Raw genomic sequence first — 24,094 nt, 5'->3', positions numbered from 1 at the left:
ACTAAACATGGCGCTCGTTCCCCTGGACGAATGAAAACAACAGAATACATTTGATTTTACATCCTCTCTCATGTCCTCTCAGTGAAGTAAAGAGCAGACCTGAGCGGATATCTGAATGACAGCGCTCACATTAAAGGAGAGTGGGCGCGCACACATGAAGGAATATTTAAATATCCACATTGTTTGAATATTCTGTTGGAATGCTGACACAATAAACCATAAATCCCTCCATGTCTGTCATGCAGCATCTTAAAACGCCCTCTCAGGCTTAAAAACTCTCCCGACTGGAATGATGAAGAACAAACAGGAAGGAATATTTAACGCTCCCCGAGCGCTGGGAAGTAACGCTGGAGAGGAGAGGAAGTACAAAGATTTAAAACGTGTGAAAGGAAATGTGCAACACGCTGAATAAATGTTTGGGATCGACTCAAAAGGACCGACGTCACGCTAACAGCTCGGCAGCACTCTGAAGTCTCAGCGTTCAGGAATAAAAAAAGGTTTATTTGTCACATATTCATTGATTATGTGCAGAGCGGCATAATAACAAGATGATTATTAGCATAAAGGTAAAATAAATAAATAAAGGTTTTATAGGTTTTTAAATCTTAACTGCTAATTTTCGGACGCTTCTATTTCAGGATTTATTTCAACAAAACCGGAGTTGGTGAACTAGTTATAATAACTAATAACTAACGAGACAGTGTTACGGGTTTTATTTAGTTTCTACGATGAGTACATGATGAAGCCCGTCTTCGGTCGAGGAAAGAGTGAACTTGGAAGGTTGTACTTTTCTTTTTAAAGACAGAAAGTGTAGAAATGTTTACTTTCTGACATGTTGTAAGTTGTTTCTTATTCATTTATTAGACCATAAACAGCCCTTCCTTCATATCTTTACTTTATATACTTTTTCACTACCTGTGTATACTTCTGTATACAATATGTATTACTTCTCATTATGCATACACATTTACTACATTCCTGTTCAGCTTAGTTTACTTTTTGCAATTACTGTCTAGTAAAAATATACGTTATTCTATTTCATGTTTTTGTATCCTTATATTTTAACTTCTACACTCTTCTTTATGATCTATATTGAGCGTCGATGCAGGGAGCCTGAGATCAAAGCTCACCACTGCTTCTTTGTAATTATGCATATCATAAGAAACAACCTGAAATATGCAAATGAGTCTAGTTCAAAGGAGTGAAAGAGGACTACAGGACATTATGAGAAACTTCTGCACCTCATTCTACTTCACGAGCTGGAATGCAGGTTCACCAAACATCTTGAGGTCTAATCTGTGTTTAGGATCCTCCGCGCTAAAGTCAGACAACGTGAACGTTCGTTTACGTCTCTGACCGCATTCAAACTGCTCGTCTGTGCGTCTCCAGGTGTGGAGGCGGGTGAAACACTCGATCGGTGAAGGTGTAGCTCTATCGGCTTTAATTACATACTCAGGAATGACAGTTTTCGGGGCCAGAAGAGTTTTTAACTGCACGTCTAAACTTCACTCAGCGATCCCGTTCATTTCCTCGGGCAAACTGCCAGAATGTAATCAATATACTGGGAATACTGTGTTTTTTTAAAGCATTGTCTCAAGACTATGATGTAAAGCTGTTCTGATGCTGTTTTAATCTTAATCTTAATCCTAAAGGTGTACTTACGTTGGCCCCAGCGACCCGTCCGGGGGTTCAGGTAGTTCGGGTAGAGTCCGTTGGGTCGGTCCATTTTGGCGAGCAGCTTCCGGATGTGCATCACCTGACATCCACACCAACACCAGAGTGTTAATCCAGACAGGGAAGACTCATTCTGAACAAAAAGCTAAATACAGTCGTCCTCTTTCCACAACAAGGCGCCCGGATTTCTATTTTGTAATTGGTCTTGTTTGATTGATTTAACATTTCTGTAATTGTTCTCTTTTAATACACAGAATGTCATTTTTTCTTAGTTTTTATGACATTTTCTCTCTCAAAGTACAAGATAATTGAACGCAGTCACCATTTATACTATGAACATGATTGCTGGAATGAAACTTTGCCATTTCTTTTTGTTATTTCTTATTTGACTGAAATGCAGCGACATTTTTAAACAGTAATATAACAAAGCAGAGAAAACTGTTGCAGTTCATCAGTCATGCAAACTAAACTATACCCAGAATCAACCACGCGGATTTTTTGGTACTTCTTTGGTCGAGGCTCCAAGCGAACTGAGACGATACTAGAAGTTGGAGTTGACCGAAGCTAACCGTCAACAGCAACCGCAATGCTCTGAATCTCTGTCACAGTCTGCAGCGTTGAACCAACCGGAGAAAAGCACCCGGTGCCCAAAAGTGAGCCGAGTGGAGCGGAAACCATGCGCTGGACAAGATGCATTACGGACATTACGCCCCAGCGGTACCTTCTGGTAGTAGGCCGGGTTCCCCGTCAGGTAGGTGAGGTGGACGAACTCCATGTGGAGAGTCCCAAACTCAGCCAGGATGCTGCTGCCCGCCGACGCCCAACCCCAGTTACGACCGACACCGCTGGGAGAGGAGGAAGAGGAGGGAGAGGAGAGGAAGAGGGGGGAGCGATGAAGGAGGGATGATGTGATGAGAGAAAGACAGAAAGGAGAGATTTTAATTCTACACACATCATTTAAAATAATAATAATAATGTTTTTAACTGGCGCATAGAACAAAATAAATAACTTATTGTAGCTGCAGACGCTGACGGGTTTCTAAAATAAGACAAAAACAAACTTCGTCAAGCTGTGAAGACCTGATCCCTGAGATAGCTCTTCAGTGGTGAAAGTGTGAAAGAAGACATAAGATCAAAAGAAGAACTCTTGAATGCAACTCAAACCTGTGGTTTGATCTTCTAATAAATTATGTACAGAAAACTTTCTGTCAATAATGAAAGTTTGATCCAGCAGGCTAAAATCTACACCTTAAGATGCAAAAGAATATAAATAAATGTGATATACTTTCACTGGTGTACTCTACTACTGTCCTCCATCTTTACATCAACACCAGACCAGATACCGTTTAATCCGGTGCAACAGGTTGTCGTTCGTCTCGGTCACATTTACACCATATGTGACACAGACAGGAGGCGTCTGCAACCGCTTCAATTTCACACGAGTACATTCAACATTAATGCTGTGTGTGTGTGTGTGTGTGTGTGTGTGTGTGTGGGGTGTGTGGAGGAAGAGGCGTGTGTGTGTTTGCCTGAACAAGTGGCAAAAGAGAAGGATGTGTTCTACAGTATAAGTGTGTGTTTAGATTAAGTGTGTGTGTGTAATTATTCCTGGGGGCGTTTGAGTTTGTTTGAGTGTGTGTGTGTGTGTGTGTGTGTGTGTGTAGCTGCGTTTTGTGTGTTGGTAGATTGAGACGAAACGTGAAGCGTCGGCTCTCTAATGAATTTGAATTACCTCGAGAGAAGGAGTCCCTCTATTGTACGACACACACCCTCAACAACACACACACACACACACACACACACACACACACACACGTACAATGAAAATGAAAAAGGCAGCAGAAAGCAATAAGAGGAACAGAAAAGGATGGGAATGTTATTATGCTAATGTTAAGACTTCAGGCTACAACGGGGAAGTAGACCATTGTTACGAGCGTTAACAGGTTTCTATAAGTTGAATTTCACTCTTCTTTAAGACGTTTTTGACGCCTGTTAAAAGACAATTTACCTCACTGCTCACACACACAGATATCTCCAGTTATTCAAAAACTCATTGTCAGGTTGGAGCTGAGTGAAGCCACGTTGGGAATTAACACTCGAGCACCAGATTATGTAATAATAATAATGATGAAAGTGTGAGTACATTTTGCACAAACCCACGCAGTCCTGAGAGGAGGTTTAACGGTGGAAACACCTGTGTGGGTGGATCCAATCTTAAAACCAAAAGACTTTGAGAGATCTCGTTTATTTTGCTGTCAGGTTATCTAAGGGTGAAGAAGACGGTATTCATCGGGAACGTCACTGACCTCTTGAGGTTGACCATGGCCCAGGGGATTCCTGTGGGGGTGTTGAAAGCAGGAAGTAGCTTCTCTGCTAGCTGGACGGCCTTCAGCTTGAATACCTGGAGAGAGAGAGAGAGAGAGAAAGTTTGGTTCTGCAGTCCATCAAGTTTCCCTGCTTGATATTCTTCTCACGGCTGACAGGCGCGAGCATAAAACAACTGCTAACCACCGAAACAAACGCAGGGTGGAGGCGAATAAGGCAGAGTGAGATGTCAGGAGACAAGCGACTGCTAAATGATGGCCCCGGCTTGTCAGAGCTGGAACAGATTTATGGAGGAGACCGACTAATATATGTAAAAAGCCTTCTCCTTTCAAACTGTGCTGCAGTCACATGAAATGTTACTGTATCTGTGGGAAGAAGAGCTCGGCGGTCAAAACCACAGCGACCGAGCAGCGTGGGATACCAAAGCACGCAGTCGGAGTCGGGTTTCTGTTATCGTGACTGGCGTCTAATTTAGACGGGCTGATGGAGAGAAATGGACGTGTGTTCGGTTTGAGATTACACGGGTTCCCCGTCAGACAGATGAAGGCTCAGTAAGAGAATCTGCTGCTGCCCTTGTTCTTTTTACTCAGCATGCCAATCAAAGCGATGAAAAGAAACCAACGTTATTTTGCTGCATACCAGCAGAATGCTGAGAGCTGAACATGTATCTGTGGGTGGTGTAAAACTGCTCAGAAGACAAACAACTCTCAAACAAACTATAAGAGACGGTTTTATTTATCTTAAAGTACCAACAGAGAACTTTCAACAGAAAGTTTCACAACTGCTCATTTAAGAACGGCCACCGCAAGAAAGTGTTTTATTATAAAACAGACAATGAACCATGGTTGGGTTTTGGCTGCTAGTGTTAGCGTTAGTTAGCATAGCAAGCGTTAGAAAACATGGCTGAAGCTAGCTACTGCTAACAGCCAGAAAAGAACATAGATGTTTGTCTCCGGCTGTTAGCGTTAGCTAGATGCAGCCTTGTTGCTAATGCTAGCTGACGCTAACACTAGAAGGCAGAAACAAACATCTATGTTCTTTAGATGTAGATGTTTGTTTCTGGCTGCTAGTGTTAGCCTTAGCTAGCATAGTTAAGATTGGCAACAAGGCTGCCTCTAGCTAACACGCAGCCAGAAACAAATGTAGAAGTTTGTTTTTGGGTTTCGACTGTTAGCATTAGCTGGCATAGCTAGCGTTAGAAACATGGCTGACGCTAGCTAACGCTTCTGGTTGGTTTTATTGCATCATGGCTTTCGCTAGCAGCCTGGCTACTATCCAAAGCAAGAAACAGCCGTAAAATATAAATTTGAGATCTCCGTGTTATGATAAAAGGTAGAATAAAACACTATAGTTTTCACGTTTTATACATTCTGCAGCGGCGGCCCTCAAGCCTTCATTTCCCCGGAGATCACGACAGAACTGCATAGTGACAGCGAGAAGAACCAATCTAAATGCTAATGGCGTCAATATTTTAAATCTTTATTTTACTACCAAAAAACATATTGCCACTTTAATGTTGCCTCCTAAAACTCAAGTTGCCCTACAACAGGACTTCAGACTTCCTGACTAGTCTGGTAAATCCTTTATAGAGGGGAGTTATATGTGTGAAAATACTGAATTTATAGACAATTTGTTTTATTCAAGGCAATGTTTTAATTTGAGGGACACCTGGCGAGTGTAATAATCCCACAAAAACATGACGCCTCGTTACAAAAGGTGTCACTTTTATGTCCAAACAAAACATGAAAGTTTATGTAAAAATAATCCAATTATTCACAGCACGGATTTCAAACCTTAATGAAAATGAACGAGACACTCGCAGCAGGACACAAACTGTAAGAGCTGTATTCTGGTTTGTTGACAGTTGACAAACAGCCTTTCATGAACCAGGTGATTGAAAATGTTCTTGATCCAACTAAAAGACAAATGAAGTGACAAAGACGTACATCAAACTGATATAAAATAAATATGATAACATCCACAAAGAGTTGATCCAGTATTGTAGTTGTGTAAAACTTTGAGGAAAACATATATCAATTTTAGCATCATGACAAACCTACAAAAAGTTGTACTTGACTTTTTTGCAAGAAGTGAATCTGGTGTTGCTCTCTTCCTAAAAATGGTGTGAGTTGCTTGAGGGACGATGAAATTTGTTATAAAAATCCAGTTGCAGCTGCACAAAACTTTTGAAAAATAGCAAAACATGTCCCTACACTTTACAAACAGCTCAAGATGTTCAATTTCGACTTTGGCAATGTAAAAACTATATTCTGCTTCTGAAGGACAGTTGTGGAATAAATGCACAAAGAGATAGTTGCTAGAGTTGCAGACAGCGTTCAGCCTCGGAGGAGGAAGCACTTGAACAGACGGAGGCTGATTCATCAACACAATCTGTCAGAGCTGAGCAGTTTTATAGAGAGACCAGATCTATGGAAGAAATCCTGCCGTCTCACAGAGAACGAGGGAGCGATAACACACGCCGGCCAGTGGAACGTCTTACAGAGGACATGGAGGTTAAAATGTGGAGTTAAACGTGGGACAAATAGACCCAGACGAGAGGGGGAGGGAGAGAGAGAGAACAATGTGGAGAAAGAGACAGAGAGAGAGGGGGAAGAGAGAGAGAGAGAGAGAGAGAGAGAGAGAGAGAGAGAGAGAGAGGACAAATGTAGAGAGAGACAGAGTGAGAACAATGCAGAGAGAGAGAGAGAGAACAATGCAGAGAGAGAGAGAGGGGCGGAGGAGGATGTGAAGCGCATGGATGTGAAAGGAGAAGTATTAGTGAGGATGATGAGACTGCATCAACAGATGTGTTTTTTTCAATCAGCATATGAAATTCAGGGGGAAAAGGAAACATTGAAAAAGTAATGGAGGCGAGGAAGCAAAGGTCACGGACTTGGCAAATTATTAATGACGTACATGAAGCGATGCGTCTCTGTATATTACAGTCTAGATCTGCTCTCCATGAAGTGTCACGAGATAACTTCTGTTGTGATCTGGAGCCATATAAATAAAGCTGAGGAGACAAAGAAATGTCGGCAGACGAATACATCACACACGGATCTGTGTGGAGCGACGAGGAGACTGTTGAAGTCGGCAAATGTATACAGGAAGCAAACCAACGCCAGAGTCCATCACGTTCTCTACATTTCATTGAGAGGTTTGTCTGGCGTCAAAGTTTCCATATCTGGACTGAGGAGGAGAGACGTAGAGAACTGTCAATCACAGTAAGCCCCGCCCTAAAGCATCCCCTGCTTTATGGTCTGTTTGACTCTAAGTGGACCATCATTTACTAAATGAACATCATGCTGTATTGATGAAGACTTGAAACTAGAGATTGAGACCATAAACTCATGTTTACAATGTTTACTGAGGTAATAAATCAAGAGAGAAGTAGAGTCATTTTCTCATAGACTTCTATACAACCAGAGGAGTCGCCCCCTGGTGGACATTAGAGAGAATGCAGCTGCACAGACCATCTCGTGTGTGTGTGTAGTCCAATTGTCTTAAACCCCTCCATTGATTTCTGGCCCGTCTGTTGGCCTGCTAACCAACTTCCGCAACGTTTTTATTGGCAATCCGGCCGCTGATGTCATCAAGCGGGGACGGGTTCCAAACGAGCCATCGGAGGAGACTCTACGGTTTAAGTTATGTATAAAAGTATACATCTATCTATCTATCTATCTATCTATGATCATCGTCTTCCTCCGCTGCCTTCATCCCCAGAGAGGGAAATCGTCGGTCGTTAAAGGAAATAGACCTGCTGAGAGACGGAGATGAGGGCAGAGAGCCCGGCTGCGTTAATTAGAGCCGGAACATCTTCCTTATCTCGTTTGTATTGTTACGGAGCATGATCACACTCAACACTATTCACGAGAGTAGCCAAAGTCGAGACGATACGAAACAATAGGCTGCAGGCAACGCCACAGAAATGTACCAGCATCTATTGAGAGTAACCAGTTTGTCATTGGTATTAAAATAAACTCATTAAAGTGAAGTTAACGTAAAGAGTTCTTCTTGAAGCACATTTTCTGGTCAGATCTATAATCTTGTTTACTTCATCTTTGATCAGATAGTTCCTGATTTAAATCAATATTTTTGACTTATTATTTAGGAAACGTTATAGTATAGTTTTATCGGTCAGAAAAAAACATTAAAATGTATATTTATAAATATATACATATATTTAAACTATATATACTCCACCGTTAAACTATCTACAAAAAGTGAGCGTTGAGTCCCGTTCCTCCAAATCACTGCAGCAAAATAAGCACGAGGCCCGAGAGAGTCTGTCCCGTCTACATCACATCTACTGTAGCAAGAAGACGAGATGACGACGAGGCAGAGAGAGACAATCCTTTAGAGAGGAGGAGGAGGAGGAGGAAGAGGAGGAGAACAAGCTCTGACTGCTCTTTGTCTGGCGTTCCCAGACTTCTCTCCATCACTCTCCCTCCAGCTCTGACAGCTTTAGTGTTCAGCCTTTTAAAATGCATTACAGCACACTTCAGAATCGATCAGTGAGCGCACACGCCCTCAGTGCGCGCTCACGCTCTCACACACACACACTTTTGTGAAGGTTAGACAACACGTTTGAGAACGCACAAACACAAGCTGGGACGATATTATTGACTAATTTGAACTTCTATCGGGACGCCTTCACAAAGTTTGTCCCAAATATATTGTCTAGAAATCCAGTGTTCATTGAGCCCTATGCTGCTTCTTCTTCTTCTCTTGTGTCTTTTCTCTCTTATCTCTCTTTTCTTTATTCCCCCTTTAGCAGCGTCTCGTCCCATTTTTCCTCGTCTCCCATTAATCTGTTCTGCATTCTCTCTCTCCCTGGTTCAGGATTAGCGGAGCCTCGAGGCTGCGCTGGCTCGTCCGTTTCGTTGGGACAGCAGACTTAAAGACGCCGGCTGGTTTTTTTTGTGGTGGAAAGCGTGACGTTAACCCAGCCGGGGTGAGAGGTTTGACGGCACTAAAAGAATCAAATGAATGCACCAGGTCCTGTAAGAAGCTTTGGATGCGAGATCGTCCGCCAAAATGACACGCGGATGTCTCGTTCCCGGGGAGAGCGGTAATCCGCCACTCAAACACGTCCTAAACCCGTTACTACGCATGAGGAGGTCATCTGTTAAGCTGGTGAGCAGCTGGAATCTCTGTGAAACAGAAAGAGGCTCCGATAGATACGGAAAACACAAAGAACAGAGCGCACGACGGGGGAAAAGTTTCATGTAGAAATGACAAAAACACACAAGCAGCCAACTTTAAACCCGTTGGAATTAAAAATGTAAATCATGTCAATGCCTTGTTTTCAATCATGTTTCATCTGATTCTGAAGAATTGATGTATTTGTGGAGCAATCCTGTATTTTTGTGTGTAGTTGTTGACTTGTTTTATTGAAGAATAGCCGCTAACTAAACTCTGCTAATTCAGGGACGAACACATTTCGTTTCCTCTATTCGTCACAATAAAAATTACTTTATTTTAGCCGTTTTCATGGAGTATTCATAGACTTATGTTTAAGAATAGCTGCTGACAAAAGCTCCGCTAATTAACACATTTAATTTCTTATGATTTTCACAATAAAAGCCCCCTATTATTTCGTTCAAAAGATGGGTTTGTCAGGAGATGTTGGGTTTTCTTGACTTAACGAGACTTAACGGGCTGAACAGCTAAACGGTGAAATAACGCAGATATACGTGAAAGAGGAGCAGAGAGTGTTTACGCTCAGCTGTGTGTTGCATCATTCCCCAAAAAAACCAGACGGCGTACAAACTAAATTAACTGAGAAGAATGAAGATGACAATGAGAGAAACCGGCAAAACACGCCATAAACCAACATTAACTCATATCTCACGTTCACGGACTACTTTACTGTCTTCATACAAACCTTAAAAGACACAAGTACATTTGATTTGGGTGCAAAATATTTACTTAAATTAAGATTTGTAAGATCTCTGGAGCCTTCAGACGTCATGCTGTGGCGTGTACGCTTAACGTGGTCTCTCCATAACAAACGCACCGAGTAACAAGAACAAAGTTTAGCACGATTAACCACTAAAGGACCTAATGAGATCATCGTTTGTCACACGGCTATGAAGAATCTGCTAATAAGTCACACACACACACACACACTCTGGTGGAAGCAGTGGGTCACTGTAGACATGTAATGGAGCCTCCTAAAGGGATTAAGGGGTAGACTGTGAAATGTGCTTATAAGAAGGACCCCGAGGGGCCAGCAGGAGAGACGGGATTAAGTCACCCGCTCTGTGTGTGTGTGTGTGTGTGTGTGTGTGTGTGTGTGTGTGTGTGTCGTGCCACTTTGCCATCAGCTGATCCATGTTTTCCTCATATTGTTTTAGCATCCAGCGCATCAAAAGGCTCAAAGACGAGTTGAGAGACGACATCGAAATAAGCCGCGTGATCACGCCGACTGCTGTCAAGCTTTGACACACGTTGTGCACGAAACCCTCGGCAGCTTTGTTTTGCTGCCGTCACGTTTCTCTCTCTGTGGCCTTGAATTTCACTGTCGTATATAAAAGTCCTTCAAGCTCTATGGAAACAGCACAGCCATAGCTGGAGGCAGAGAGGACTCAAACAGTCTTTGGTGCAGAATAACAGTTGTGACATAAATCAGAACAAAAGATCTTTTGTTTGACGTAGACTTTCCAACTTTCACTTGATTTTTCGTCGTGTGATTGTTGGTCTCAGATGAGTCAATCATGACTTCATAGTTGAACTGAGGAGCTCAGAATTTAATGTTTTTTACAGAATCTGGTTAAAGCAAACGGTTTATTTTGTGCGAGATTTAAAATGAGACGCATAGAATAAAACGCTTTTTGATGAAATATAATTTTAAGCTTCATTTTGGTTGTTTTTTTGTCACACGTGATGTGTTCAAGGACCGTCGTGAGGACGTTTTTTTTTACAGCTTCTGGTTCTGATAAACGGGGTTGTTTTTGGCAATAAACCTGTTTTTCAATCCGCCGCCGGGTTTTTGGGGGTTCCGAGGGGCGAACGGAAACGACTCCTCTGACTGACGAGTTATTCCTTCAGCCTCTAAACTCTGAGATAAACGCGGCCGGTTGTTGCAGCAGAGGAAGTCCCGACCTGAGTCCTCCAGACTATCCTTCTCTTCAATGTTATACCGTCTCTTCCCCCCCGAGGACAGCCCGAAATAGAACAAAGCTGAATCTGTTGAAAGTAAAGTCTAAATGTGGGACAACCACTAAAGTAACGTGAACGTCTATGTAGAGTTTCTGCAGTCGGACGTTGTGATTACGAGGCGTTTAAAGTTTTACATTTCTTTCGAGCACTTCTTCTTCCTCTTGTGGAAGTCCAGCAGAACACAAATCTACGTCGCTCTCGTCTTTTCCCTCGTTAACGTAATTCTCTGCATCCTCTCTTTCATTCCCGTATTAGGAGCCCTGGTCCATTATCCCCTCCCATCTTTCTGCTCGTTATCTCTCACTCTTCCTCCTGTCCTCTCCTCCACACCTCTGTGACTTCATCTCATTTGGTCTTTCTGAACCTCGTCTTCAACTCTTCTCCCCGTGTGACTTTAACAACGTGCTCGACTCAAACCGTTACATTTTGAATTAAGATAGATAGCTTGAACTGTCCCTCAGGTTTCTACGGGGCCATTTGTTTGCAGAGTGGAATTCATAAAGCTGAGATGAAATTAAAATGTGTGTGTGTGTGTGTGTGGCACAGCAGCAGCCACTTACTGGGCATGTCATCACAGAGATATACTGCGAAGGGGAGAAGGACTCCCGGGGGGAAGCTGGATGTCTGTTTGCTGGAAACCACTGGAGGAGGTTCCACTGTGTTCTCTTACTGGAAACAATGTTCATGTTTTTGGACAAACGGAAGTTACAGCGTCTTTAAGTTTGTTGCACCGCGACGTATTTCACAGTGAAGCGGAATATTCGAGAGATTGAGAAGCTAATAGAGTGAATCCAAACCCTTCAGATTTGATTGGACGGAGAGAAGAAAGGACATTTATTTTTACGAATTTGATATTGTAATCCGATGGAAATGTTAGTTAAATATAATAAACTGAAAATACATTGTGAATGGTTTAAACACCTTAGTACAGACCTGTCAATCACAGTGTAGCCCCGCCCCTAAAGCATCCCCTGCTTTATGGTCTGTGTGACTCTAAATGGACCATCATTTACTAAATGAACATCACGCTGTATTGAAGAAGACTTGAAACTAGAGATTGAGACCATGAACTCATGTTTACAATGTTTACTGAGGTAATAAATCAAGAGAGAAGTAGAGTCATTTTCTCATAGACTTCTATACAACCAGAGGAGTCGCCCCCTGGTGGACATTAGAGAGAATGCAGCTTTAACACATGAAGCTTTTTCAGACCCGGATGTTTCCGCCTGGTCACAACAGATTTGTTCACTCTTACGACTATTCTGCACACTGCGCATTAACAGCACGCACAGACAGTTAGACGAGACAACAGAACCAGACCCGTCTCATTATCCTCAAAGACGACGTTCAGCTTCTAAACTGGTGAATAAAGAGAATCTATTTGTTTACATTTTGACTCCATTTACAAACCTGCTGGATCCTGAGTGGAAAGCATCAAATCGCTGTCAGGATGAAATGATATTTTCATAATTATTCTTCATCTCTTTGACTTGCTTCGCTCTCCCCGGAGATAAACCTCTAGCGAATTCATCTCCTCACATGTTTGCACCGTCTCGAATTGTGAAACGTGTTGCATCTCTCAAAATTCATAGCGATGGCGACGCTAGCCGGTCCATCCTTCCATCCCGCGTGTGCCGCTGTGCCTTCCTGCTGGGCAGCGGCGGCGAAGCGGCAGTCAGTCAGACGGAGAGCGAGCGACGCCCTGGATTGGTTTGACAGGTTCATCATTTGAGAAAAAAACCCCCAGAGGGAATCAAAAGCTCCCTGCTGAGATCAAACCAACCTCCTGTGTATGTTGTCAAATACATCCACGGACTACTGACAGCTGAGCTCTATATCACAGAACCAGGCGGCAACCTTTGGTTCTGCTGCGTGTGTTAAATCTGCATTCTCTCTAGTGTCCACCAGGGGGCGACTCCTCTGGTTGTATAGAAGTCTATGAGAAAATGACTCTACTTCTCTCTTGATTTATTACCTCAGTAAACATTGTAAACATGAGTTTATGGTCTCAATCTCTAGTTTCAAGTCTTCTTCAATACAGCATGATGTTCATTTAGTAAATGATGGTCCATTTAGAGTCAAACAGACCATAAAGCAGGGGATGCTTTAGGGGCGGGGCTACACCGTGATTGACAGGTCTCTACCAGAGATGTATACGGCGTCTCTACGTCACTCCTCAATGTAAAGTGTAAAAGAAATACAGGGGGGGCAAAATTGAGAGAACGAAGGAGTGAGACTGACAAGAATGTGAGAGAAAGTGTGAAACAAGAGAGGCTTGAAATCACACTTCTTAGCGGCAGGAACAGAAGGTGTGTTCTTGTTGTTTATCACAACACTTTCACCTCCATCTCTTTGCATTTCTCCCCATACTCACTTTCTCCCTTTGTCTCTGCCTCCCACTTCTTTCCACTACTCCTCCCTCCTTGGCCTTCCTTCTGTTCTACCCTCCTCTCCCTCTAATTTCCTCTCTGGTTATCCTCCATCATTATCTCTACCTCCCCTCCCCCTCCTCTTCATTTACTGTTCCAATTCTGTCATTCTCCAATCTCTTTACCTCCTTCCAATCCCTCCCTTTATCCGTCCACAGTAGCGTTTATGCCCGTGGAGTCTGCAGCCGTTCTCGTCCGACCTTCCTCATCCCATTATCCTACATTACAGAGCTCGGTCTGATCCCTTGACCTTCTTCTCCTTTCTCTGTGCAATCTGCTGCTCCTCGCTCAAATCCTCCCCGTGGTTCCAGAAGTCCTCCTTTCTCTCTTTGTTTGTTTGTTTGAAGAAGAAAGTCATGCAGTTTTCTCTTTCCTCCTCCTCCACGCATGCATAATGTATGTTAGCCAAGAGAAGAACACTTTACACCAGGTGTGTGCAAACGTCAGGCCACAAGGAGAAATATATAAAGTCTTTTATACACTTAAATCTGCATCATGTTATCTTATTTGTCACCAGTAAATAAAGCTGCTAATGTGAACATAGACTGTTCATAAGAAGTGGTTGTAGTCATCGTGACGTTACCGATTTGTGGACTGCAAATTTGAAGCCCTGAGTTCGGCATTTTGGCCGTCGCCATCTTGCTTTATGGTCTGTTTGACTCTAAATGGACCATCATTTACTAAATGAACATCATGCTGTATTGAAGAAGACTTGAAACTAGAGATTGAGACCATAAACTCATGTTTACAATGTTTACTGAGGTAATAAATCAAGAGAGAAGTAGAGTCATTTTCTCATAGACTTCTATGCAACCAGAGGAGTCTGAGCTGGTTTTGATAACGTTGGAAAAATAAAAGCTGCTAAAACAGAAAGTCTAATCGTCGGTTTCTTAACGTTTCAGAACGGAACAAACCCAATGAATTCTGTCAACAAAACAACTTCAACAGAGCACAGTTTCCTCCAGTAGTGTGTATGAATATAACGCACTTATTGACAGATCAGCGGTCTGTAAACAGGACGCTGTGCTGCAGCCTGACGTCCTCTGAGCTTCAGCATCACATTTGTTGTTAACGACCTGAGAAAGTGCGTCGGGCTGCAAAGGAAACACAAACTAACACGGCGACTAAAGCTGCTGAAGAAGAAGAAGAGGGGAGGTAAACACACCGGTGTGCTAATGAGCTGCAGCTGTTTGGCAGGAAGAAAAAGACACCGAACGCCAAAATAGCTGCGAGAAGAAAAAGCGGACAAAACGTTTTTTTCTTTCTTTCTTTGTCAAGTTTCTCTTCCTGCCGGTAAAAGTAGCCGATGACTTTGTGGAATCATCTGTCGTTCTTCCTGAAGCTCAACTTCCTGCTGCTCTGAAACTCTCAACATTTATATTTATCCAGAGAGACTTGGTGAGCAACCGGCTCCAGCTGCTCTCGTGTATCTGCATCACAGAAGCTGCTAGTTAGCAGGAAGAACAACACCCAACAAGCTGTCCAGTTCTTCTTCTTCTTCTTCTTTGTTATCATTTATCTACACGGGTAGTCTCGTGGTCAAGAGACACACCTGGTTCAGGAGTGTGAAGGAAGCAGATAATTATACAAAACGTGTCTTTATGCCTCCGCCAACCGGTCTTCACTTCATCGTCTAATCTTAATCCAAGCAGGTCATCATGGAGTCCAGGTGGACGTTTGATCCACATTTGAACAAAATCCAAATCCGAAGCTAAATCAGAAGACAGTTCCTCCAGATGTTCCCGAGATAAGAGTTCACCAGAGCGGACAGACGGACAACCACAAACCGCTACACCTCCTGCCTCAGATGTCGCTGACGCCGTCCAAAAGAGGAGAAGCTTTAAGGATAAAAGACACGAGACACAAACAAAGTGTGGAGCGAGGAAAAGGACGAGCGGTGGTGGAGGAGAGCGCGGTGAGATGAGGAGCTGAGGAGATTAAAGGAGGTGAAGGATTAAAGGGTGTGAGAGCAGGGACGTACTGGAGAGATGACATGAAGTACATCAAAAAAAGGAAAAGGAGAGGAAGTGACAGACAAGGAGAACAGATGAAAGAGAGGAGCGGCTTTTAAGAAAGCAGGAAACAAACGGCAAGAAAGGAAATGTGTCTGAGAAAGAGAAAGACTAAGAAGCCTCCGAGGTAAAGAGAAGAGGGAGGAAGTAGAGAGAGAAAGGAGGGAAGGAGACTTAAAAACCAGGAAGGCAAAGAGAGGAAATTAAGAAAGACGGGTAATGAGGAGAAAGTGAAATTAATAGGAAGGACAGATGAGAACGGAGAGGAGAAAAAAAGAAGAGGAGGAGACAAGATGGAGGAGGGAAGAGATAATGAGCGCAGATGAGAGGAAAGGAAGGAGGAGAGGACAAGATGAGAGAGAAAAGAGGAGGAGGTGATCGGAGCAGAAGACGGAGTGAGAAAAGAGAGGAGACGGTGAGGAGGACGTCAGAGAAACAGGTAGAAAACAGAAGGAGAGACTAAAGGAGCAAAGCCGGAGACAGACGGAGGAGTAAACAGAATCCATCACTGCTGCTCCTGCTCCGCCTCCTCCTCCTGCTGCTGCTCTTCATCCTCCTCCTCCTCTTCCTCCTGAATGCTGATCTCTTTTCCTCTGAATCACAGTTTTCTCTTCGTTTGTTGCGTTTCTGTTCAAACAGCCGACTCAGGTTCTGCAGAACTCGACGTGTTTCAGCAGCTTCACGGCTGTTTATTCTGGTTCCACCAACATCACGTAACAATCCGCCAAACAACAACGAGGACCAACTAGTCCAAGTCTGCGTGTTTATGTCCACTGGAGTTAATGGAAAAGGTGAACCAGAGGACGAACAGCAGCAGGAGAAAATAACTCAATTAAATGAAGTTTTTGAGAGATGTGAGAGCTGCTCTGGTTCGTTAGCTGGAGAATCGTTGTTATGCTTAATTATCTAACATTATCTCTCTTAATCATCTCTTTACGTGGTTATTTCTGTATCGTCTTCCTTTTTGATCACGTCTCTCTTCATTTCCCTTTCATGTTGTCTCATCTCCTCCCCTGTTTCCTTTCAGTCTTCTTGAACACTAATGTCCTAAACCAGCTCTTCTTCTTCTCTTCTTGTTTTTCTCTCCTCTCTTCTCCTCTCTTTGCCACTGAGCTCCTCCCTCAAACATCCGACTGAGAAGGAGGCTGATGAAGTCTCTCTGCAGGGAGCTTCATATTCACACACACATCTCCTCCTCAGGGAGCTGCCCGGTGAGTGGACCATTTATCCTGCTGGAGCAGTCGAGGGGTTAAGTGCCTTGCTCAAGGACACGTCCGATGGGGGGTGAGGAATGAGTCTGCCTCCTCCCCCGTTCATCATGCTCACCCTCCTCTCCCAGGGTGTGTGAAGGTGAGCATCACCTTCACACACCCTCCGCTCACCCTCACTGTTCTTCCTCCCTACCTTCCTCTCTCTCTACCTCCTTCTCTCCCTTCCTCTCTCTCTCCCTTCCTCCTTCTCTCCCTTACTCCCTCCCTTCCTCTCTCTCTCTCCTTCTCTCCCTACCTCCTTCTCTCCCTTACTCCCTCTCTCCCTCCTTTACTCCCTCTCACTCCCTTCCTCTCTCCCTACCTTCCTCTCTCACTCCCTTCCTCTCTCCCTACCTTCCTCTCTCCCTACCTCCCTCTCTCCCTACCTTCCTCTCTCCCTCCTTCTCTCCCTGCCTTACTTCCTCTCTCTCTCTCCCTCCCTCCCTCCAAACCTCTTTCTCTCCCTCCCTTCCTCTCTCCCTACCTTCCTCTCTCTCTCTCTCCCTACCTCCTTCTCTCCCAACCTCCTTCTCTGCCTACCTTCCTCTCTCTCTCCCTACCTCCTTCTCTCCCAACCTCTTTCTCTCCATCCCTTCCTCCCCCCCTCCCTCTCTCCCTCCCTTTCTCCTTCATCCACTGCTTCTATTACTGGGCTCCTTAGAGTTTTTCATGGAGAGAGAGGAGGTGGAATGGAGAGAGAGGGAATTGGATTGATTTTAAGTTTTGCTTTAAAGTATTCAGTTTGAAAAAGTCAACCCACAACCGTAGCTTTGTTTTCAACTTCAGGAGCGTCATCATCATCATCATCATTATTATTATTATTATTATGATCTGTGGGAGTGAGACTCACTAGTGGGTGATCAGATCAGCTTTTACTGGTTTTTATTGCTTTCATCAACCTACAGATGCGTTCTCTGCTGCATCACCTGATGAGCTTATAAAGATGTTAATGATCTCTGAGAATGAGAATCAGAAACTAAATTCATCGTTCAGGACTATTTTCTTCAGGGACAGTTGCGTCTCTTCTGAACTATACTTAATGAATAAAGTCATTTGACATCTTGATTGTCAGAATATTCTTGTTTCCTAGGAAACACCGTTCAAGTGTGCGATTTCTAATTAGCTTTTTTTAATATAAATCACGAATGGAAAGAAAACACCTGCTAATATTTACTCTGCTTCACTCGTGTGAAATGAAGCTGAAGGACGACTAATGAGTTCTGTTAAACCCCAAAACAAACCACGTCTCACGGAGATCTGAACCAAAGGTACGAAGCTGTAAACAGGGTTAAATAATAATAATAATAATAATATTAATAATCTTTATGGTCCACAGAGAGCTTCACAGGTTGGTTAAAACACATCATCACAACACACACAATGAACAGCACAAAAAAGACATTCCGTGTTGGCAGAAATCATTGAATGTGTTTTGAGTCCTCTGTCGGTACTCGTAGAAACCACAGAGCATCGTAGTGAGAGCAGAGACGGTGGATGTGGGCGGAGCACTGAACTAATATTTGATGTGTTTGCTCCCATTAACAGAGGGGGCACCGCTCAGCTGGGCATGAAAGAAGAGATTCAACTTCTACCAGCTCCTCTACCAGGAGCACAAATATGGCTGCTGGCTCTAATGGGAACAGAGGAGAGGATGGATGAGAGGAGGAGAAGAAGAGGAGAGGATGGATGAGAGGAGGTGAAGAAGAAGAGGAGAGGATGGATGAGAGGAGGTGAAAGGAAGAGGAGAGGATGGATGAGAGGAGGTGAAAGGAAGAGGAGAGGAAGGATGAGAGGAGGTGAAAGGAAGAGGAGAGGATGGATAAGAGGAGGTGAAAAAGAAGAGGAGAGGACGGATGAGGATATGAAAAGAAGAGGAAGGATGAGAGGAGACAAGAAGAGGAGAAGAAGGATGAGAGGAGGAGAAAAGAAGAGGAGAGGACGGATGAGAGGAGGCAAGAAAGAAAATGAGGAGATGAAGAAGAAGAGGAGAGGAAGGATGAGAGGAGGTGAAGAAGAAGAGGAGAGGATGGATGAGAGGAGGAGAAGAAGAAGAGGAAGGATGAGAGGAGGAGAAAAGAAGAAGAGGAAGGATGAGAGGATATGAAAGGAAGAGGAGAGGATGGATGAGAGGAGGTGAAGAAGAAGAGGAGAGGATGGATGAGAGGAGGAGAAGAAGAAGAGGAGAGGAAGGATGAGAGGAGATGAAGAAGAAGAGGAGAGGAAGGATGAGAGGAGGAGAAAAGAAGAAGAGGAAGGATGAGAGGATATGAAAGGAAGAGGAGAGGATGGATGAGAGGAGGTGAAGAAGAAGAGGAGGATGGATGAGAGGAGGAGAAGAAGAAGAGGAAGGATGAGAGGAGGAGAAAAGAAGAAGAGGAAGGATGAGAGGATATGAAAGGAAGAGGAGAGGATGGATGAGAGGAGGTGAAGAAGAAGAGGAAGGATGAGAGGAGGAGACTGCTTCGAGTACTTACTTCCTGTCCAGAGAGGTAGTAGGCGGCCAGCAGTCCTCCTATGAAACGAATGTTGACCTCAAACACAGACACCTCGGCATTCTGGGAAAACAAGAGAGCACAGCGGGGAAAAAACATCAGATAGGGAAACACAAACAAATCATGAATTTATATTTACGTTTGTATTTGGACTTAGTCCTTAGTCCTCTGAAGAAGGAAACCTCTTTTAACACCTCTACAGCCGACAGATTGAGAGCCTTAAACGGTGAGAACTTTAAATGAAGCCGCACATTCACTGAGCGTCACTAACGTGTGGATGAACGCCGCTCTCCAGGTCTCTGCATGTTTCTCCCACTAATTAAGCCCACGGCTGTCACCCTGGCCATCAACGCTGCAGCCTGGTGTTCAACCCTAATTGTCCTGTTTGCAAAGCGCAGCTTAATTGGGGCTGAATCTCTGCACAATCTCCCGTTTCTCCACTTTAATTTAAAGAATAATCAACCTGCTGCTGCTCTGTTTCTAGTGTAGTTCCACAGGAACTTTACCCAGAAACCCCAGCAGCCTCAGGTCAGCACGTGTACCTTTAACATCAACTTAAACAATATGTTAAAATGTCTTTATGATGAGAGCTGAGCTCTTCTTGTACATTTACATTGTGACCTGTTCTGAGCTGCCCGATACTGCAGGTGACACAAAACGATCTTTTAAATCTTAAAACCCTTTTTTACTGCTCTGCAGCGTTATTCTATTCTGGTTATTGTTTTATTTATCATATTTCTTAGTGTGTTCTTAATGTAGCGATTAGTTTTATTGTTTTCCACCTATTGTGCCGCGTTAACAGGGTTTAATTTAACTTTTATCTTGCTTTTGTTGGGCCTCACTGTTGAGCTTTCTGTTGCAAATAATCAAATTAAAACAGCTTTATTAAAGATATTATAGAAATATATTTATGTAGCAGTGATGGACGACTACAGACGCTTTACAGACACCATTCCAAGTGTAAGCCTCCATATAAACCTCTTTTTAACGAATAAGTGTTTTCTGGGAGCCTACGTGTCAAGACATTTCCTTTAAATGTCATTTATTTCAAAGTGCACAGTTTAATGTGAAGAGTAAAGGAGGCGTAGAGCAGCGACTCGTCACGGACGTCGCGTTGGACTGAGTGATGAAGCGATGGGGACGCTCTCGTAAAGCTCGAGGCCAGCTTTTCTTTTGGGAAGCTTCCATCCATCCTGCTTCCTGTCTGTCAGTCACTGTCACTCGTTTACAACAGAGAGTTCAGGAGCAGAGGAGCTTGTGAAACAGCCTGATTTAAGAGCGCGAGGACGGAGAGGAATCACGGAGGATGTGAGGGGAATGCAAGTTCAGATTAAATTGTTTTATAGGACGGCAGTCGCTCCCGTCTCTGATCTGCTGTCATAAGATTACAGCACATTGTACTCTCTCCCCCTGAGAATCACATCCACCTTTTATATACTTCCTCTATTAATATCCACCACGAGACGGTACGAACAGAAGCCTGTCAACACAACTTATCAGCCACTTCTTCCTGTGCGGCTTCCTGTCGATGATTATCACCGTTGTTTATTTTGTCTCACGTCACGACTGTAACAAACCGCCCGCCGTCCGTCACGCTATCGGGCTGTCGACTGCGACGGCGGCGTGTTTGAAGTGCACCCGTTGTATTAAATAAAAACGCACCAAAAGCGCCAAACTGCTTTGATGCCTCAACTTACGACCTCGTCTCCATTCTGGGGCGTCAGAAGAGGAAAGCATCAATAAGAAAGACGCTTCTTCTGCATGCACAGTATCCGCTTGTCGAGAGCTAAAAGGAATAAAAAGCTGCGGAGTTTTCCCGAGAGGACGATGAATTATTAAAGAAATGAACGATACATTATTAATATTACTCGTTCTGTCGCCGGTGGTGGGTCACATCAACTGTCACGAGTGAAGGTAAAGTGCATTTGTAGCATGAGCTTGACTGATCGTTCACATGATCCATCATCGTATCAATAATCTGATCTTCATTATCGAGATGAAGATAAGACATGAAGGTGTGTTTGTAATTTTCATCAACAGAAATGTTGATAATAACGGAATTTTTAAAGAATATATGACAAAATCCTGATAATGTTAATGTTTGCTTCTTCTTTCTTGTCTACGATGCTAAAATGGAAATATTTGGGTTTTGGACAGTTGGCCGTACAGAACGAGACGTTTAAAGACGTCCCCTTGGACTTTGGAGAATAGCATTTTAAAGGCGACCTATTGAGATGAAGCTATTGAAACCTATTATTATAATTATAAACTATTGAGACCAACATATTCGCGGTATTAGTCCTTTCTATCACTGATACTATACAGCTCACCCTGCATCAGTCTGTGGTTTGTATCTGTTAGTTCGCAGCCGAACACAAATATTTCACCAGAGCATGAAGAGAAACCTGCTGAAAGTCTTTGAAGAACTAAAAGGAAACATGTGATCCAGGCGACACCGGCTGGAATATTACATTCTGCAACGACTTGTGAAGATGGAGGAACACACACACACACAAGTCAACGTCAAATGTCTTTCCCCCTCGGCTGAAGGGCTGAAGGGCTGAAGCTCGGCGATGTCATGAAGAACAGACAGCAGAGTGTTACGTTTCTGCCTCTCACGCCTGGAAAGAACACAGCGTCACATGTAACGTCCGAGTGCCGATGCTTTCACCAGTAACACGGTTTGTGAATGAGGATACTCGCTCCGCTGTGATTAAACGTGGTTCATGAAGGTTCATCTTTGACAGCCGGCGTTACTTCATCTCTCCATCTCCACCAAATATGACCCATCCAACCGGGTCAGCTAACAGGCTCCATCAATTTGGTTGGCGACGGGCTCGGACCTCACGCCGACGCATCCATCACCTGAGGGCGGGCTGCAGAGTGTGTGTGTGTGTGTGTGTGTGTGTGTGTGTGTGGACACTGGAGACTCCAACAATGACTCACTGCTGGGTTCAACCCGACATGGCAGCTATTTAATCATTCATTAGCGGTGAGGCTGGTGGATGAGGTGCTGGCGGGGGGGGGGGGGGGTGTGAAACACACACACTCGATAAAAAGTGTGCGTTTAACACAGTTTAACGTTCCCCATCACAGTGTAAATAAAGTTTCACTCACGATTATTATCCATTCTGGAGCCTTGTAGACCAGCTGTAGAACCAAACAAAGCTTTGATCACGTTGTGTTTTGGGCTGATTCGTGATCTTACAGTGTTCATTTTGGGTCTTTTCATACATCACAACATGTGGATAAAGTTACGCTTATTCGTTCCCTTTACTCCCCGTCTGTCCGGCCGGCTTCCTGAGGTTGGTGCATTGAAATTAATGGCGGGTAATGAAAAGTCATTTTACTCTCAATGAAAACCAAACGTGCACAGAGAAGAGAAACCTGTGGATCGGTGATGCCGTGAGCCAATAAATAGTGCAATTGTCTGTTTCATTACTTTATATCCATGTAGTAAATATACTAAGAGGCGGTAATAAAAGAGGGATTACTACTGACATCACAGCGGCACTCACTTTCAGTGTTATATTTAAACACAGTGGGTTGGATTCAGTAACCTGGGTTAACTGGCTAGTTTACAACGTGCCGTTAATGTCGTCTTTTGCAACAAAGACCAAAGTTGTTGTTACGCGCTGTAAATAGTCAAAGGCGAGTGGAAACGGTGGACGTATGAACGGGAACCAGCGACAACATCGACTACACGGAAACTCTTTCTGTAACGTTTGTCACGTAGTACGGAAAAAGTGTGGAAAAGTCCAGCGAACTTGGCTTTAAAAACAGCTGCGTTTCCTTTCCCCCCATCGGCCTTTTGCTGGAGCGATGCGTTCACAGCCGGGAGGACAAATGACAAAAACACACCGCGATCACTAGGAGGGAGGAATGATCCTTGAAAAGGAGGGCGGGAACATCGTGAACCTCACAAAAAGTCAGACCTGATTTTAGAAAAATAAAGTGAAGAAAACCAGCCTCACTATAAAAAGGTCAAGCTGGCTCTGACGGACACACACACACACACACACACACACAGCAGCAGTTAAGGTCAGTGTAAAGTTAGCTTGTGGAGAGTGATTCAACGTGAGTAAGAGTGATGCCTTTAATCTCCTGCATGGAGATCCAGGCCATGCCCTTGTTCCCGCTTCACGGCTCTGCCTACAGACGCTGGGTGTGTGGCTGAACAAATCTTTGATTTCTCACAAGGCGGCTCCGAGCTTAATAACACTTTTGCTGCCAATTACGCTGAAGGTATTGCTCCCTATGAGCCCGGGAATTAGAGAAAGAAGGGAGGCCTGTACTGTGAGGACGGAGAGCCAAAGCTGTCTTAGCATGTCGTGAATGTGAGAGTAGCTGGAAGCTAACGGCTGGATCCTTCTCCTAATGCATCGCAGGTGTAAAGGCGTCACACCAGGCCGCTAATAAACAGAGCGACGCGCCTCCCTCCAAGGCTCGTTAAGTCTCCTCCTCCCTAATCGCTCCCCTCCTGTGGAACCAAAGGGCTTCTCCTTTGTAACACTCTTAATAATTCTCCACGACGCTCGACTCTCGTACTGCTTGTTTTATTGCAGCGCTGCTCCTGCAGGTATTTTGGGAAACACACGATTTTCACACCAACGTTTCTATTGAATGAATCCTAATGTTGGGATTGTCAGGTGAATGTGTGTATCTTTATCTGGGTTTGATAACATCTCATCTACTTTCATCATTCCCTTCACACTAAAACATTCCTTCTTCTTTCATCCCATAATGAT

At 43.9% G+C, this 24,094-nt stretch overlaps 1 protein-coding gene across 1 annotated transcript in view; it reads right to left on the bottom strand.

Moving 5' to 3' along the window:
- man1a2 (mannosidase, alpha, class 1A, member 2) overlaps positions 1–24,094 on the bottom strand; it is a 94,149-nt gene that overhangs the window by 15,779 nt on the left and 54,276 nt on the right. The window contains exons 6-9 of the mRNA XM_079170620.1: positions 19,329–19,409; positions 3,981–4,075; positions 2,396–2,519; positions 1,663–1,756 (exon numbers count right to left, since the gene is read on the bottom strand). Of these exons, the coding sequence (XP_079026746.1) occupies positions 1,663–1,756; positions 2,396–2,519; positions 3,981–4,075; positions 19,329–19,409 (394 nt within the window). The remainder of the gene's footprint in view (positions 1–1,662; positions 1,757–2,395; positions 2,520–3,980; positions 4,076–19,328; positions 19,410–24,094) is intronic.

Source organism: Pholis gunnellus (genome assembly GCF_910591455.1).
Source record: "Pholis gunnellus genome assembly, chromosome: 12".
Classification (NCBI taxonomy): Eukaryota; Metazoa; Chordata; class Actinopteri; order Perciformes; family Pholidae; genus Pholis; species Pholis gunnellus.
This window is presented reverse-complemented; position numbering and strand designations above follow the sequence as displayed.